This window comes from Solanum dulcamara, chromosome 10 (assembly GCF_947179165.1).
Source record: "Solanum dulcamara chromosome 10, daSolDulc1.2, whole genome shotgun sequence".
In the NCBI taxonomy this organism is placed as follows: Eukaryota; Viridiplantae; Streptophyta; class Magnoliopsida; order Solanales; family Solanaceae; genus Solanum; species Solanum dulcamara.
Window position 1 is genome coordinate 2,123,284 of NC_077246.1, and position 17,982 is coordinate 2,141,265.

Sequence of the window (17,982 nt, forward strand, 5' to 3'; positions counted from 1 at the left end):
ATAACTTTTAATTGTTTTGTAGCAATGCAATAATTTACACAATTTATTACTTGAATAATATATGAACAAATTTATATAAGCAATTATTGGTTGATTCTTTAATATTCTTGTGCAGGTGAAGGAAAATTTATGTGGAGTGTGTAGTTGAGACTTTGTGCTGATTATAAGTGGATTTGAAGGCGTATTAGCGCACTATAATTTCCTATAATTCCCTATGGTCTCATATCTATTATCATTTATTACCTTCATTACTTTTTGTACTTTGATTGCTCTATCTTGCTTTTCTATATCGCTTTGAACTCCTTATTCTTATTCTTATCTGACTTCTTTCTTATTTGATTTTACTGAGCCGAGGGTCTCTCGGAAACAGCCGTCCCACCTTGGTAAGAGTTAGGACTGCGTTCACTACACCCTCTCCAGACTTCACGTTGTGGGATTTCACTGGGTCGTTGTTGTTGTTGGTACTACTTATGTTGTTGTGGGCTGTACTAGAGTGTAATTTTCCCTAGAAAGAGTTTAAACCCAATAAATCATTTGTAAAAGAAGATAAAGTGAGATACAACAGAAAAAGCATATTTGAGATATGTAATATTTATTTATATCGTTTAAGTAGTTATAATATTTATTTTAATACCAACTGCTATTTTTAGTTATTTTATTTTTATATATAATTTTATTGATTAATGTGAAACACACGTGCACTTATATCAAACTAATAAATATTAAAAGTATAAAGGTCCTTAGAAATGTTGTTTGAATTTTTTTTCCTTCATTAAAAAACTTTCCCTAGACAAAATCCTTTTTTCACCATTTTTCTTCAATTATTACACTATTATTTTAATATGTTAATGATATTAAATATTGATTATAATAAACATAATAAAAAATAAATGGAGAAGATTTTCTTATTGTGGTTAAATTTCTACATGGAGATTTTTTTTCCAACTAAAATAGAGTTGATCAAAAAAAAATCAAAAAACTTTCAAAATAATAGACAAAAAAGAATTAAAAAAATATCCAAAAGAATAGTCAAAAAACTCAAAAAAGAAAAAGGTGAAAAGACTTGAATTTCTAAATTTATGAGACACTTCTAAATCAATTAACTTTATATTGTATAAAACAAATTCTAAAATTCTATTTTAAAAAGTCACAATAGACTAGATTAAAGTTTTATAATATTTAATATTTAAAAATTAACTACAACTTTTTTCAGATTTTTTGTGATTTATTCTGGTGAGTTTTCGATTTGATCTGACCTTACTTTGCTTATCTAAGGTGGCGTTGGAGGTAAACATCTTGTTGCTATCTTCACTGTTAGTGATAACTTTACATTTCCTTTATTAAAACCTCTACACAAAATTATCGTTTACAATTTTTATAAATTATTTAATTATTTTTTTAATATTTAAAATTAAAGATTCCTAAAAGGAAATTATATGGTGAGAGGTATTAAGAGAATTAATAATTAAGGAGTTCTAAAATATACGGTAAGAGGAAAATATATGGTAAGAGATATTAGGAGAATTAATAATTAAGTAATCCCAAAATATATGATAATAGTAAAATATATTTTAACTAAATAATCTTAATATAAATATATATATATATATATAGTAAGAGTAAAATATATTTTAAAAAGGGTAAAAATAAGGAGTTTAGGATTCTTTTAGATACAAAGAACAAAATTCAAACTAATTTAGGAATTATGATTATTACAGTATATAATTTAGAAAATAGTTAATTGTGATTTATGTTGGTCTACAATGCTTAAAATTTATCAACTTTTTCTTAGTCAATGTACAAGTATTGTCATTCATGATCCTCTGAGCATCTTTAATCCATGTGAGTTCTTCCGTGTATTTTAACATATTCATGTTTTTATAGCTAATTAATACTTTCTATTATTTGTTATAAATAGTTATGTTATACAATTATGCTAGTTCATTTTTTTGTCATTCTAATCTAGGTCATTTATATTACCTTATTGATTAGAGTGTGTTTCGTGTATCTATTGACGTAATTCTTTCTCCACGAATATTGGAATTGAAATAATTTTGACTTTTTATATCAATGGTGAAATTTTGTTACTATCACACTGATCATGACGCTGCAGATTTGCTCCATAAAGCTGTTAGTCGCTTCCAACTCACTAAATCATGTTGTTTTACCAACACCATTGATTATTACTAATAGCTAATCAACTTCTCTATTTTAATTTTTAAGTGCTTTTAAGCTAAAATAGCTTTTAAGCTCCTCTATTTGTTTGTTTAATAGCGGAATATAATGTAGCAAGGTCTAAAATGATTCTTGTATAATCCTTAGTTTTAGAGAATTCCTAATTTGTCCTTTGAATAGTGGAATTGAATGGAGTTTGTTAGAGTGGGGGAATGAAGTGGTGGTCTTCTTATATAGACTTGAGCAATATTCCCCCCATGAGCTAGCTAGGTAGCTTTTAGAGTTGAGTAAGACCCAGATATCATATTTTTATATTGTATCAGGACCAGATCCATCTCCTTTTGGGCTTTTGATCCACACTTAAGTTGAACCTGGTTGTGAAGAGAGTGTTAGAGTGAGTCAAAGTTCCACATTGGTTGGGAGAATGACCTGGTGGTCTGCTTATATGGATTTGGACAATTTTCCCTGCATGAGCAAGCTTTTGGGGTTGAATTAAGGCTCAGGTGGCAGAGAATTCCTTAGTTGTTGTTGTTGTTCTTGTAGGATCTATCAAAGATGAATTAATGTTTCATAAAGTATTAGATGCACATTAATCTCAAGTTTGTTGCTGTTGTATGATAAATTCCCAAATATTTGGTTTATTTTAAAGAGAAACAATTAAGTGTTTGTCAACAGAAAAAAGTGCACTTTTCCCTAGTAATTTTGCAAGTATCTAAAAGTATTTCTTGGACCTTGGAGGTTTTCTTATTTGGGTCACAAGTGAGAATTTAAAGACAGTTTCTTGTGAAGTTCATTGATGTATTTTGACTGATATTTACAAATAGAACATGAAAAAAAGCAACTGTATTTAGCTATGGTACTGGTGCAATGAAATTTAGGGACAAGTAATTTAGCCAAGGTAATTTACTTAGATGTAATTCATCAATGTACATTCTCTTTCATGTTTTGTTTATTTATTTATCCTTGATAATCGAAAAATCTCAAAAGGTCAGCTGACACAGAATTTGAAATTCGATGAATAATTATATCCACCATGCTATCATTCTCAATATTAGGCTTTTTTAGTTCGTAGTAGAGTTCTAGTGATGTGTGTCTAACCTACACATCATGAGTAGAAGCAATGCTTATTGCATGTATCTTAATGATGTAAATACATGTTCTTTTTTTTCAAACGGTACAAAACTCGGTGAATAGTTAGCCCACCATTGTATCATCCTCTACTTAAATATAAGACTTCTTTGGTCCGTAGCAGAGTTCTCGTGACATGTGTCTAATCTGCACTGCTGCACATGATGCGTTGGGCATTTTCCATTGAACCAAAGGCCTGGTTTTCCAGACTTGTTGTTTACTTAGCTCAGTAGATGAATCGAATATGAACCAAAGGCCTAGGTTCCAGAGAATTCCGTAGTTGTTGTTCTTGTAGGATTTATGAAAGATGACTTGCTGTTTCATAAAGTATTAGATGCACATTAATCTTAGAATGTTTCGCTTTTAGGGGATCGAGTTGGAGCAGTATATGTGAAATTAACAAGTTGTCATATGAAGGTAATTTTTTTTTATCATCTTCGTTATATTTTTCGTACGAAAACTTAATTTCTTAAACTATTTTTACTTATCTTATCATTTGGATCACAAACATGAGGCTGCTGGTGCTTACGATATTGCTGCTCATTGCTACAAAAAGATGAAAAATTTGAAAGGTAGTGTGTTGTCTTATTGTCCAAATCTTGTATGTTGCAGTAATGTCTTATGGATATATGTCTATTTCTTGCAGAGACAATATCATATCTAGAGCAAGCCGCACATATATTTCTGGACATGGAAAGGCTAGATGCGGTCACAGGACATTATGAGGTACAACTCTATTGTCCGTGAGAATTCAGATGTGCTCTTTGATGTTTGTACTGTGAGCTTGGTCAAAATTATTTTCTAGTATAAGATTCGATTTTTTGTTGCATTTTGAAACATACATAACGAATCTCTTGTGTTCAAAAAATCGCTAAATTATATGAACACGAGAACAATTTGGAGCTGGCTATAGTTTACTATCAGAAAACAACTGATCTTTTTCCAGAGTGTGGATTTAACATCATCTGCAAATCAGTGCAGGCAGAAAATTGCAGAATACTCTGCTAAAGTAGGAAAGTAAGATTCGTAGTAATACATTTTTTTTCATTGTTGAACATAGAAAGAATAACTAAATTGTTTTGCGTTCGGTATTTGTCACAAAGATATCAAAGGTCAATTGTGATGTTTGAGGAGATAGCAACATACTCCATCAGAAACAACTTGTTGAAGTATGGAGTTAGAGGTCATCTTCTGAATGATGGTATTTGCCAACTTTGTACAGGTGATGTTGTTGCAATTAACAACGCATTGGAGTGATACCAGGTAGAATAATGTTTTTCTTGTCTTGTCCAGCCTCTAAGAATGATATGTTTTAAGCAAATAATACATCCTAACTTGCAGATACTGGATCCAACATTTTCAGGATCGCATGAGCATATTTTGACCAATTCAAGATGAAAAATAGAGTGCAAATTGTTAATGGTATGCCATAGCTTGTATTAACTCAAGGATCATTATGTGTTCCAAATATGATTATATACAAATAATTTGGGAGAATACTTTTGCAATATTAATAGGGTCTGGCAGCTGCTATTGACAAAAAAGATGTTGCAAAGTTTACTAGTTGTCTCAAGGAATACGATAGCACCATAAAGCTGGTAAATTTAACACATTTTAAATTTGTACTTCCTTGTCTCAATCAACCTTTAACACATTTTACAAGACTTGGATAAAGGCACGCTTCTTAATCCTCCTTGTCTTTTAGAAAAAAAAAAAAGAAAAGGGAAGGTGATGTCCTACGATCAAGTCAAACGGAATCTTTGCGCCGGTTGTTGGAACGACGCGAGCCGGGCCGGGCGTATCTGGCCAACTCCTCGAACTGCTGGGTGCGGCATATTCATGGACTGGCGAATTTTGATTGAAACTATTCATAAAGTTTTGTTCATCAGGATGAATGGAGGTCACCGGTTCTTCTCAAGGTAAAGGACGCGTTGAAGGAGAAGGAGCTGGAGTCAATGGACGGTTCAGCTGGTTATTTTGTATTATACCATGTTCGCTTATTTTATTTCGTATGACCAAAATTAGACTTTTTGGAATAAAAAAGCATTGACACCTTTAGCTAGAGGATTAAGGAAGATGAATCTTACTTGTTACTTCTTTGAGCCTGGTTGTAAATTGCATTGTTTATGGTGTCATTTATTTCTACTTTTTGATTGTTTTCTTATCATTCCACATGGAGTCCATTACAATAGTGGGGTCAGAATTTTCATTAAGATGGTTCAAAATATAAAAAGTAAACACACAAAAAAGTCAAAAGAATAGGTTCAACATTTACTATATATGAAAATACGCTTTGCATAAGATGATCTAAGTGTTAAATCTACCATATTATTGTCATATATCATGAAGATTGATCCATTTTATTCAAACTATAGTACATACACATTGTTGCCTATACATAGACCACAGATTTTACAAGAAGAGTATCCTATCAAAGGGAACATTAATTTACATATAAATAAAATTACAACTTAAAGAGATTTGAAGTCAAAACAAGCCCCATACTACAAGTATGTGCATATTATTTTACAAATAAATAAAATTATTTTTTAACATGAATTTTATGAATTGTGCTTGATATTATATTATATTTATAGAATTAAAATGATGTGAAGATAAAGAGATTTGAAATCAAAACAAGTTAAAGATGAAAGGTTATAGAAGGAAATTAAGCAGATAATTTAATAAATTAAATTTTATAAAATAATATATATGTTGCTGGAATTGAAATTGCAATTGGCCACGTGGCAGCCCATAAATTGCCAAATCAAGTGAAAGCGGCTGGAAATAAAATATGAGACGGGCAATCCAAAACAGACTGTATTTTGGTATCCCAATTTGTTTTGAATTCAGTTATTTTATTTGAATTTTGTAATATCTATTAGTCTCTATGAATCGCACATCCATCCCTATTAACTATTATAAAGATTATATCATCTAAAGATAATAAACTTTCTGTTATTTCTTTGGTCTTAAAACATTTATTTTATAACTCCTGCCCAAGGTCATTTTTTTGGCGTACAAAATATTAGATTTCATTAAGATTGAGAATGTATATATGAATATTAAGATGTGTATTAAAATTTAGAGGTGTGAATCTGAATACACATCTGAATATTAAGAGGTTGCAGTAAAATTGAATACTAAGTAGTTAAGACTATTTGTTTTCTCAACATTTAAATGTATAAAATTTGTTTTTATTTTAAAAATAATTAATATATAATTTAAATAATATATCAAATTGATAATAATATTAAGACTTTATTATATATCTTAATTATTGAAACTTATTAAGACTCATTAAATGGTTTCCTCTTTATTCTAATCTTTCTTGATTTTAAACTCTAGAAACCTAAAGTATCTTAAACCCAAATAAGGAAAAACTAAATCTATATGCACCGCACTTTTTGTTATCTCCCCAAAAAACAATTATTAGTGATTGTGTATAAATCCTAAATAAAGAAAAACCAAAAAATCCTAAACCTGATTAAAGAAAAAGGTCAATTGTATCTACTCGGTAGTTTTGATTTTCTCAACAACAAAAAAAAAGTATTAGTATTACTACTGCTAATATGCTGGTAGTAAAATAGGATAATATTCCTCTTAATTCCTAACGTATATTGAGAAAGTTTCATTAGTTTTAAGAAGTATGTTCGATAAGAAATAGGATTAGGGGTATAAAGGTTGTTGTATATTTGAAGGATATTTTGGTCGATCAATATTTATATTTATATTTTTATAATATATATATAGATAGATAGATAAATAGTCCTTAAGAATAATTCTTGAGAGGGGAGACATAACTTAGAACTAAAAACTTGGGAACTTTTAACCTAAGAAGAGCTAGGAGCCGCCGTGAAGGTCGGAGAATTAAGGTTTCATCTCTTCTTCTCATTTATTATTTATTTTTACATCTTTTCTTTAAATGGTTTGTTGTAATTGCTTCTGTCTATGTGGAGTTAAACTTCTTGTTCTAGGATTATGATAACTAATTAATGATTCTTTAGTAATTCTTGATTCGAATATTTGTTTATCATATTAGTTGTTCTTATATTCTTGTGCTTATTATTTTAATGATTAGCTACAATTAAAATAAATCTATAAACCTTTTGTGAACTCGGAAGACGAAACCTTAGGTTAGAACAAAGGACATAAGGAATGAGATTGAATTTCTAACAAGATTTAGAGATAAATTTCTAGGATAGAGATATACCCAGATCGCCTCATCTGGTTCAAATACGGAAAGATGCGTTATGCTCCATAGTTGGTTAAATCTATCCCCGCTTAATGAAGTAGTTAGATTTTCAATTGTGCAGGGTAGACGGTTATAGGTCGGAAAATCATGACCATATTATCAACAGGGCATAATTAGAGGGCTAAAGTAAAATTTCAATCAGAGACCTAAAAAATAAACAAATTTCATATGTATTTATTTAAAATTTATTTTTTAAAATATTTAGATGCAAATTATTACTTAATATTTTTTTTTATAAATGACTTCTTCAAAACCCCCTTTTTATTTAATTATTAATTTTAGGTAAGATTTTATCAATTCAACATTGAAAACATCTCATTACATCAATTGTTAACATAATTCTATAAATAATAAGTTGACAAACTTTAAATAAAGATAAGAGTTAGAACCATAGAATTTGATTCAAGAAATTGATAACTTGGTATACCCTACTTTAATATGTTTGTTGTAATGTTTGCTTGAAAAATTAAAAAGAAATAAAAAATGTATGTACAATTCACTTTGTTTTTTATTCATATTTTTGACATAGTATTACTCTAATTTATCAAAAGATTGAAGAAGGAGAGTGCAAAAGGAGTAAAAATAAATAAATAATATGAGGGTTAGCGAAGAGCATGTGAGAAGGCAAAATAATATTTTATTGATTTCTTTTATTTGAATGGGGTTAAAGAGAATAAGATAATATAATTTTAAAAAACATATATATACTTTAATCATAAATAATTATTTTTTCATAAAAAGAAAATCACACATAATTTATTCTTGGTAAAAATTTGAGGCCCCCAAGCATATGCCTTAATTTTTGAAGACAAGAGCCGACCCTGATTATCAACCTCGTGAATCAACAATTAGATAATCAAATAAGTTGATGAAATTGATGCTAAACATGATTGTTAGTTAAACCATAATCCTAGTCGATTCATCCATTGGTTGGGTAAAAATCCTCTCTTTTCTTGGTTAATTGTTCATTAGTTTTTTTTAGTCTAGTTAATTTAAATTCACCTTTGAAATTCACCGCTTGAATAAATAATTATAATTAATTTAATTTAGTAAATAGTTAATCGATAAGTCCCTGTGGGTTTGATATCCAATTTCTAAAAAAAGTCACTCTATTACTTGCACGATTGCGTATATTTGTGTGTGCTTTTGAACGCAACAGTGACATGTGCATAATTTTTTTAAAATTGGTGTCGATGTTAAAGGAAGAAAAGATATAAACAAATTAGAGGGAAGAATGAATAATTTCTTGACCCCACCTATAAAATTATATTGACTATATTTTGTTGTTTTTGTAATGAATATTTTTTTTGACCTTTACGGTATTAGGTTTAGCTTGATTAATACAGTTCAAATTTGCGTTCAAGGTAATTTAGTGTTTTTGGTACGAGGGAAAATGTTTTCCACGGAAAATAATTTCCTAGAAAATATATTCTTGAAAAATAAGTAGTTTTTTTACTTATTTTCTAGTGTTCAATAAGTAAGTAAGAAAATATTATCCCAAGAGTATATATTTGTTATCTTGCAAAATACTATGAAATCGGGATGAGATGGAGAGTGAGGATTCAGGGGTGGGATGGTCGGGGGTGGACTCGGTTGCAGAAGAGGAGACAATAAATTTGAAATGTCACTTATGCAATTTATTTTTCTTACTTTCTACTCATTTTTGAAAAAACTATTTTTCTAAAAAATATATTTTTTAAACATTTTGACCAATCAAATATAGAAAATATTGAAAACATTTTTTTAGAAACACACCCTAATGTCCAAAGCTTGTGCAAAAGTTAATCTTGATTGATTGATTTGTTTGACTTAAAGGACTAATTAGGGGAGGTTTCGGGGGTTTGAATCTAATGCCTTGCTAATCTTTTTAGCAAAAGCTTACAATTATTTTTTTAAAATAACTTTCTACCAAATCACTTACAAAAAAACAAATTAAAAAATATATCTTGCCCCAATTGAACTAGTGCCATTTTATAATATACTGCTGGGATATATACTATTAATTATGGAATATATACATATATCATGAGTTTAGATATAGTATTTATTATAGAACAATTGCGTATTCAATTTTACTAAAATTTTAATAAATCATATATTCGTCTATGTGTCCATTTACTTATATAGTAGATGATTTAGTGTATAGAGTTTTAGTATACATAAAGGATTAAATCATCGGTTCTTATAAGTATAAAAAATTTTGTTCACAATCTAAGATGGAAATTGGACAAGCCATAGGTATGATTGTAGCACAAGATTATATGTAATTTATGTTGATTATGGGAACGATATAATTCCAACTTCTTGTGCTATTGTATTTTGTATGTACTGAACGAGACCGAGTAGTCATAGTTGTTTTAGACTGACTGACAAAAGCATATTCTCTAAACTGTTAGATGTACTTATATTCTCAATCCTGATATAACTATTATGATCTGTATATATTAATTATCATTTTGATTTATTAAAAAGTGAGATTTTGATATGGGTCAATATGTCTGATAGATTGGATGATAATAATATATATTGGTGAAGTAATAAGTTAGTTGATGGAATTCATGTCTCGATATAGAGATTGATGATATGCTTTTTTGAGAAGCTTATAAATTTTCATTGTGTCAAAACTTGCAAGTGTATTTATAAATTCGACACATGAAATAAGTTAAGCAGTGCTCTAAAGGAAATTAATCATTAAATTAAATTCGTCGATAATTTAATTTATTGATTAGTATTTGTATTCTTAACATGGTAAGTGTTTAATGGAGAATTTTGAAATATAAATAGAGGAGTGCAATTATGAATTTCTACTAGAATGATTTATAATTTATTATGGTAAGAATAATTCAAATTAATTATTTGGAATTATTTCCACAATAGGAAGCAAATTAATTATGTGCTCCCTACAGTGCTCATATTTAACTAGAACTCAAAATCATATTCCGAGTAGAAAAGGAGAATCATGTTTTCAATTTCAGATTTGGACTAGAAAAAGGTCCCCTACAAATAGGGTCTCCTAGGTTTTCTATGCGATATTTGCCCATCCAAGTATTGAGAGAGTACGGCTGTGAATTGCAGTCTAACTTGTGGATGTGCATATAATTTTTCAATAATTGGCATAAAGAGCTATGCTTGCATCTAAATAGATAAACTATACAAGATAGTATGTATGCTCTCATATATATGTTTCATCATTTTTTAAGTCTTGTTAAAAGCATGTGTTCAGTGGCGTGCCAAACGGGAAGGTAGGGTTCAAGAATATTTTTAAAGAAGCAGAATTGTATACACAGCTTCTCCCTATTATGATAAATATTTTTCTTTAATGCCTTGGATCTTTATTAGAATTAATTATGAGGCATTATTAAGCATATTTAGTATTTTTTTTTGGTAACTGGTACGGGCCAATGTTTCCAAAATCGACCAATCAAATATAGAAATATTGGAAAACATTTTTTTAGAAACAAATCCTAATGTCCAAAACTTGTGCAAAAGTGAATCTTGATTCACTGGTTTGTTTGAATCTAATGACATGCTAACCTTTTTAGCAAATGCTTACAATTATTTTTTTAAATAACTTTTTAGCAAATCGCTTACAAAAAAAAAAAAAAATATATCTTGCCCCAATTGAACTAGTGTCATTTTGCAATATACTAGTTACGGAAAATTCGTATTGTGCCAAGGGTCCAATATTTGTTCACAATTTTTTTTAAAGTGGTGTAAATTAAATAATTTTAAATCATTTCATTAAGTATAAAATAAATACCTAATAAATATTATTAATCATAATAAGTTTTAAGTTTAAATGATTTTAATTTTTTTCTCTAAAGTAAATTAGTAAATGTAAGTAGGGAGTATTAAATAGGATGTTGTTGAAATTTGGTTTAGAGAATCCACTTCACAATGGAGGATCAAATATCAGAGTTGGTGAAGAAAGCTGCTAATAGTTTGAAGCTTGATAAATCAGGTTTGTTTTACCAATAAATATTTTTTAATATTTTTTGTTACTACACACATTAATCATGTCATGTTTGCTTCACTATTATAGTGATTAACTTCTTCACAATGGGAGATCAAATATGGAGAGGAGAAGAATTTGTGAAGAAAGCTGAGAAGAAACTCAATGGTTGGGGAATTTTTGGGTCCAAATACTATGACACTGCAGATTTGCTTCATAAAGCTCTTAATTGCTTCAAACTCGCTAAATCATGTTTGTTTGTTTTACCATTTATTTATTTATTACAAATAGTTAATTAACAATCAATATTTTAGAATGTTAATGTTGTCTTTCAGGGGATAGAGTCGGAGAAGTATATGTCAAATTAGCTAGTTGTCATCTCAAGGTAAGTTTTTGATCCTCTTAATTCCTCATGTTGCCGGTTGGCAAAAAAATCTTACGAAAAATACTTCATCACAAACACTTGTAGGGAATTCTTATGCGTAATGCCTTCCCCTTTAATTTTTCATTCTTTTTCGTATCTTATCAGTTGGATCGCAGACATGAGGCTGCTCGTGCTTACAATAGTGCTGCTCATTACTACAAGAAGACGAAAAAAAGTTCAATAGGTCCCCTGTTGTATAAAATATAGATTCAAAATTAATCTATCAGATTTTACTTTTACTGAAAGAAAAGTATTTTTGTTGCAGAGGCAATATCATCTCTAGAGAAGGCAGCACACATATTTCTAGACATTGGAAGGTTAAATGCAGCCACAGGATATTACGAGGTACGTACAACTATATGTATTGTTTGATGTTTTCAATAGCACTACGGTTTGATTGATTGAAGCTTGGTTGCATTTAAAAGATACATATATAACTAATGTGCTTGTGTCTAGGAAATTGCTAAATTATATGAAAACGAGAATAATTTGGAGCTGGCTATGATTTACTATCAGAAAACAGCTGATCTTTTCCAGAGTATGGATTTAACATCATCTGCAAATCAGTGCAGGCAGAAAATTGCAGAATACTCTGCTAAAGTAGGAAAGTAAGATTCGTAGTAATACATGTTTTTCATTGTTGAACATAGAAAGAATAACTAAATTGTTTTGCGTTCTGTATTTGTCACAAAGATATCAAAGGTCAATTGTGATGTTTGAGGAGATAGCAACATACTCCATCAGAAACAACTTGTTGAAGTATGGAGTTAGAGGTCATCTTCTGAATGCTGGTATTTGCCAACTTTGTACAGGTAATGTTGTTGCAATTAACAACACATTGGAGAGATATCAGGTAGAATAATGATTTTTCTTGTCTTGTCCAGCCTCTAAGAATGATATGTTTTAGGTAAATAATGCATCCTAACTTGCAGATACTGGATCCAACATTTTCAGGATCGCGTGAGTTCAAGTTTCTAATGGTATGCCATAGCTTGTATTAACTTAAGCATCATTATGTGTTACAAAATGCTTTTGTATTTACAGGGTTTGGCAGTTGCTATTGACAAGAAAGATGTTGCAAAGTTTACTAGTTGTCTCAAAAAATATGATAGCACCATAAAGCTGGTAAATTTAACACATTTTAAATTTGTACTTCCTTTTGCTCAATCAACCTTTTAACACATTTTTTACAATGCTTCTTTTTTGTTCATCACACTTAACAGGATGAATGGAGGACACCAGTTCTTCTAAAGATGAAGGACGCGTTGAAGGCGAAGGAGCTAGAGTCAATAGGACGGTTCAATCGGTTAGAGTCAATGGAACGGTTCATTCAGTTATTTTATATTATACCATGTCCGCTTATTTTATTTTGTATGACCAAAATTAGACTTTTCGAAACAAAAAAGTATTGACACCTCTAACTAGAGGATTAAGAATCTTACTTGTTACTTCTTTGAGCCTGGTTGTAAATTGCATTGTTTATGATGCCATTTATTTCTACTTTTTAATTGTTTTCTTATCATTCCACGTCGAATCCAATACAATAGTAGAGTCAGAATTTTCGTTAAAGTGGTTCAAAATATAAAAAGTAAACACATGAAAAAGTTGAAAGAGTGGGTTCAACATCTACTATATATAAAAATACCCTTTGCATAAGATGATCTAAGTGTTAAATCTACAATATTATTGTCATATATCATGAAGATTGAAGGGTAATCAAGATACATTTTTGTTCAAACTATAGTACATACACATTGCTGCCTTTACTTGGACTACAAATTTTACATAAAGAGCATCCTTTTAAAAGGGAGCATTACTTTTTTACATATAAATAAATATTACAACTTGTGAAAGGTTATTTATTTAAAAATTTAATCATCGATAATTCGGAGTATACTGTATACATGCAACTCTCAGCATACTTCACCAAATCTTCAGGCTGGGGCAGACGTGTTGCAATGCCTGCTCGTATTATATAAAACAATCAAATCAATTAAAAGGTAATTATAAATAACTCTATATAATGGACATTAATTTATACTGAGGGTGTAAAATTTTTAGCGTTATCATCGATACATATAACTTAAATCCAATATAAGACGATGAAAAAGGAAGAAATTGGCTCACCGAGTTCATATACTTTAGCAGCAATATGAGCTAAGATCTTTCTGATATTACCAAAAGGAGGGTAAATCATCCCCTTGGCATAGTGCTCCTCAGTTACTTGACTGGCCAACGCTTCCGCTGTTTTGCATAAACATAAATTAAGACTAAAGTTAAAAACGGAGGGAAGGATGTGACATATTGGGTGGTTGGGGAGGCGTTGACTCAAAGAGCGTTTGTTGACTTTGTCCAAATTTGACCCAACTCGCCTATTTACCACCTTTGATGGTCAAATCAGCAAAATTTCTTCTTGACCCTTTAGCAACATGAAGGAGTCCTTCTACTTTTAAGTAGGAGACTTTTCCTTTCCACCACCTATGTGGGATCAAAGCTTATTTAATAAAGCAAGAGAGAACAAATCATTTTTCTCTCCACTTCTTTTTCCCTCAATTTCCCATTCAAACTATCAATTAAACCCAACAGTGTATAGAAGGGGGTTCACTTGAATGGAGGTGAACCTTGGAGCAGTGGTAAAGTTGTAACTATGAACATCCTATAGCTTTGCTCGTATGTGCAGTGTTTGTCTATAACAATTGACGTGGGAACAAATAATGAACACCTATTGAAAGATGAATTCTACATTGGGCTCAGACAAAAGAGAGCTACTGGCGAGGTCAATCTTAAAATAACATCACTCTATATCCTACCTGTTGTATATTACCACGTAGAAATATATATTGAAATTTGTGGCATGTTCTTGATTTTTCTCGTAGGAATACTATGACTTTCTTGACAAATTCATGAAGGCTGTGAAGCAAAACTACAGTGAAAAATTGTGTATGTTGTCTATAGACAGTGGCGGAACCAAGAATTTTATGAAGGGGGTTCAAAAAAAATTAAACATGCTAATTAGAAAAAAAAATGCTTATTAGAATTCGAACCCGCAAGTTGAGACAAGCTAAGGCGAAATATTAAACCCCATTTGCCACTGAGCTAATCCTTTGGCTTATGCTCAGGGGGTTCAATGTTATATATATATACACATAAATTAAAAAATTTATCGTATATATACAGTGTAATTTTTTAACGAAGGAGATTCGGATGAACCCCTCACTTGCACGTGGGTCCGCCCCTGTCTGTAGACAAAGGCCCCTGTGGAGGAAGCGTGTAAAAATATCTGGTTCGTAGACTCAAAGGTTAGAAAAATATACCATTTCCTAAGTTAACAACTTTACTGTTACTTCAAATCAGCAAAATTTCTCCTAAAACATTAATCAATTTTTTATGTACCTGAAGCTCCTGGGGTATAACAGCAGGCGGAAAAAGGCCTTGCAAGTAATGAACATCTCTTTCCTTCTCTGTGAACGCGAGCCCTTTGTTGTAACGTGGATCCCTCAATAAGTTGTAACCACTGATTTTTACCATCACAAAAATCAATAACTATACAACATTTTACAGCCAAGGATGTAGCCTAGCTAGCACCACACTCAAGGTGCATGTGGTATATTGGTTAATGAGGTACGTTGAAAATCATGAAATTTTAAATTTAAATATCGGTGGATACTACTCTCTTTATCCCAACTGATAGGGGACTTTTGGATTTCGACAATCATATAAACTTTTCTTTGACCATATTTTAAATATGCTTTAATTTTAAATAATCTAAATTATTAATTATTATAATTTATAATATTCTTTTTTACATAGTTTTCAATTTTTTATATTTTATTTGAAAATTTTCAAAAGACTTGCAACTTTAATGTCTGAATTCATAATTAAAATTTAAAAATTTAAAACTCTCGAAATAATTCAAAACGATAGTCACATAAATTGAGACAAGTCCAATAGGTGATTTTCTTGCTTCTCTCTACTCCAAACCCACATTTCCCTCTTCCTTTTTCCACTCATCCAATTTCTCCTTTTTTTCACTCCCACAATCTTAGCAGTTAATTATAAGTTTGAAATTCAAATTAGTTCTCTCTCCAATCAATCTATATCAACTTGCTCAATAGGCATTTTTTTTTTCTTTTCTTCAACTTACAGTTCCTTTTTGCTCGTCTCTTTTCACTTCTATATACAGTCTTACTCCATGTCGTTCGTAATTATCATTGGAGATGAATTGCAATCTACAATGTATTGGATTTCCAAATTTTCCCTCATCTCATCTATCTCTAATTCAACGGCAATGGCGGCTTTGAGATTCACAAAGGAAACTGATTGTCCAACAACTATTCCATCACTTTTGTTTCATTCATATATAACTCACCTTGCTTTCCCAAATTTATGAAGTCGCAACAAAATTGATACATTCATTATGTATCAGGTACGAATTGAATCTACTACGAATTTGGGGATGGATGGGGGAGAAGAAATTTTGAATTTTGAATTGTGAGAAGCTGTTAGGAAGGGAGAGATCGATATCAATTAGATTAGCGTGAAAATTAATTTTTACGTTTTAGTTCCTTTATCTCAACTGATTAGTTCATTGATGTATCCGTAATTATGTATCTCGTTTGCACAGGATGTATCCAGACAATCATATTTTGAAGGGATTTTGTAAAATGAAAAAGGATAGGGATAGATTGCAATTAACTCCTTAATTTATAATATTTCTTATGCTTTTTCATAATTTTTAATTTTTAACAATATTATTTCAAGTTTGATTTAGAATTTTGAATAGTCCAATAAAGGTTATATTGCATAAATATTAATAACTCTAATAAAGTTCAAATCAAAATCAAATCAATACTATTGCTAAAAAATAATAAACTCAATACTAAAAATGACAATAATTAATGTTGAATATTTGTTCTTTAGTTATATATTGGTTTAGATAATTAAAATACATAACCTAATTTTAAATTTTCTTTAATGTTTAGTCATATAATTAATACTTCTTAGACTTATTTTAGCACGGTTTAGTACTTTAAAATTATAATCATTTTCATTTTTACTTATCTATTTGCATATTTGTTTTATGCGATTACATTATTATATTTGTTGAATATTTTAGTGTCATCACTCATATGATATTTGTGCTATTTTCTTAAGAAACACCTTAGATAATTGTATTTGGGTAAGATTAAAAATATATTTGAAACACAAGTTAATTATATGTTTGTATGAATACTTTACCGAAAAAATCTGAAAACCCGAGAAACCCGAAAAAATTCGAAAAAAATCTGAGGTCGAAAAGCCCAATTTTTTTTTAGTTTGGTTTGATTTATAGATTTAAAAACCTAACATAAATAGTTTGTTTTGGTAATTAAAAAATCTAATCCAACCCAGTCCATGTACCCCTAATTGAAACAATAGTTTAAACTTCCTCATTAATGTAAAATTAAAATGCAGTAACTCTTTTATGGAACCCTCTATTATATATACTAGTTTCTAAACACGTATTTTGCACGTGTTTCCACAGTAAATTTTTATAGACCCATTAAAATGATTAAAATTCTATGAAAATATGTGTATAATGAATAATAAAATATAATTGTTAAAAGTAAAATTTTAAAAATGTGACAAGAAACATCAAATGAGGGGCATATTTTAATGTTTAAAACTAATTCCTTTTAGGCAACCAACGGTAAATTTTGAACTTTGGTTAGTAGTTAGCAAACTTCTAATAAAGTCACAAATGGCTAATTTCAGCCCAAATAAAAATATAGACTTACGACAATCAAAAATTCATAAAAAATTAAATTAAAGTTGTCTAATAGAGAGAGAAAAAAAATAAAAAGAGAAAAAAATACAACATACACATCCTTCTTAAAATTTTAATCATAATAATATAGATGGAAAAAGAAAACAAAATCAATACATAATTTTTCAAGTTCTTGTCAACACCTTCTTCCATAATCAATTAAAATTAAATTTTTAATATTATAGCATTTGATGATTTTCTTTAATAGATTGGGATGATTCATTAACATTTATATCAATTAG

The 17,982-nt window shown here is 29.7% G+C and overlaps 1 protein-coding gene and 1 pseudogene across 3 annotated transcripts; both read left to right on the forward strand.

Annotated features, from left to right (window-relative positions):
* Positions 1–2,070: 2,070 nt before the first annotated feature.
* On the forward strand, positions 2,071–5,318 carry LOC129870948 (alpha-soluble NSF attachment protein-like; annotated as a pseudogene).
* Positions 5,319–7,083: 1,765 nt separating this feature from the next.
* Positions 7,084–13,424, forward strand: LOC129870630 (alpha-soluble NSF attachment protein-like). Of its 3 annotated transcripts, none has more exons than XM_055945455.1 (11): positions 7,084–7,178; positions 11,441–11,519; positions 11,601–11,678; positions 11,846–11,895; positions 12,040–12,118; positions 12,200–12,279; positions 12,391–12,542; positions 12,628–12,787; positions 12,867–12,914; positions 12,979–13,059; positions 13,158–13,424. In XM_055945455.1, the coding sequence occupies exons 2-11, from the start codon at positions 11,456–11,458 to the stop codon at positions 13,344–13,346; spliced, it is 981 nt and encodes a 326-aa protein (XP_055801430.1). In that variant the 5' UTR covers positions 7,084–7,178; positions 11,441–11,455; the 3' UTR covers positions 13,347–13,424. The 3 variants fall into 3 exon arrangements, with proteins under 3 accessions (XP_055801430.1, XP_055801429.1, XP_055801431.1); XM_055945454.1 differs by lacking the exon at positions 7,084–7,178 and adding an exon at positions 10,605–10,800 and having other exon boundaries at positions 11,601–11,762; XM_055945456.1 differs by lacking the exon at positions 7,084–7,178 and having other exon boundaries at positions 11,499–11,519; positions 11,601–11,694.
* The last annotated feature ends 4,558 nt before the right edge of the window (positions 13,425–17,982 follow it).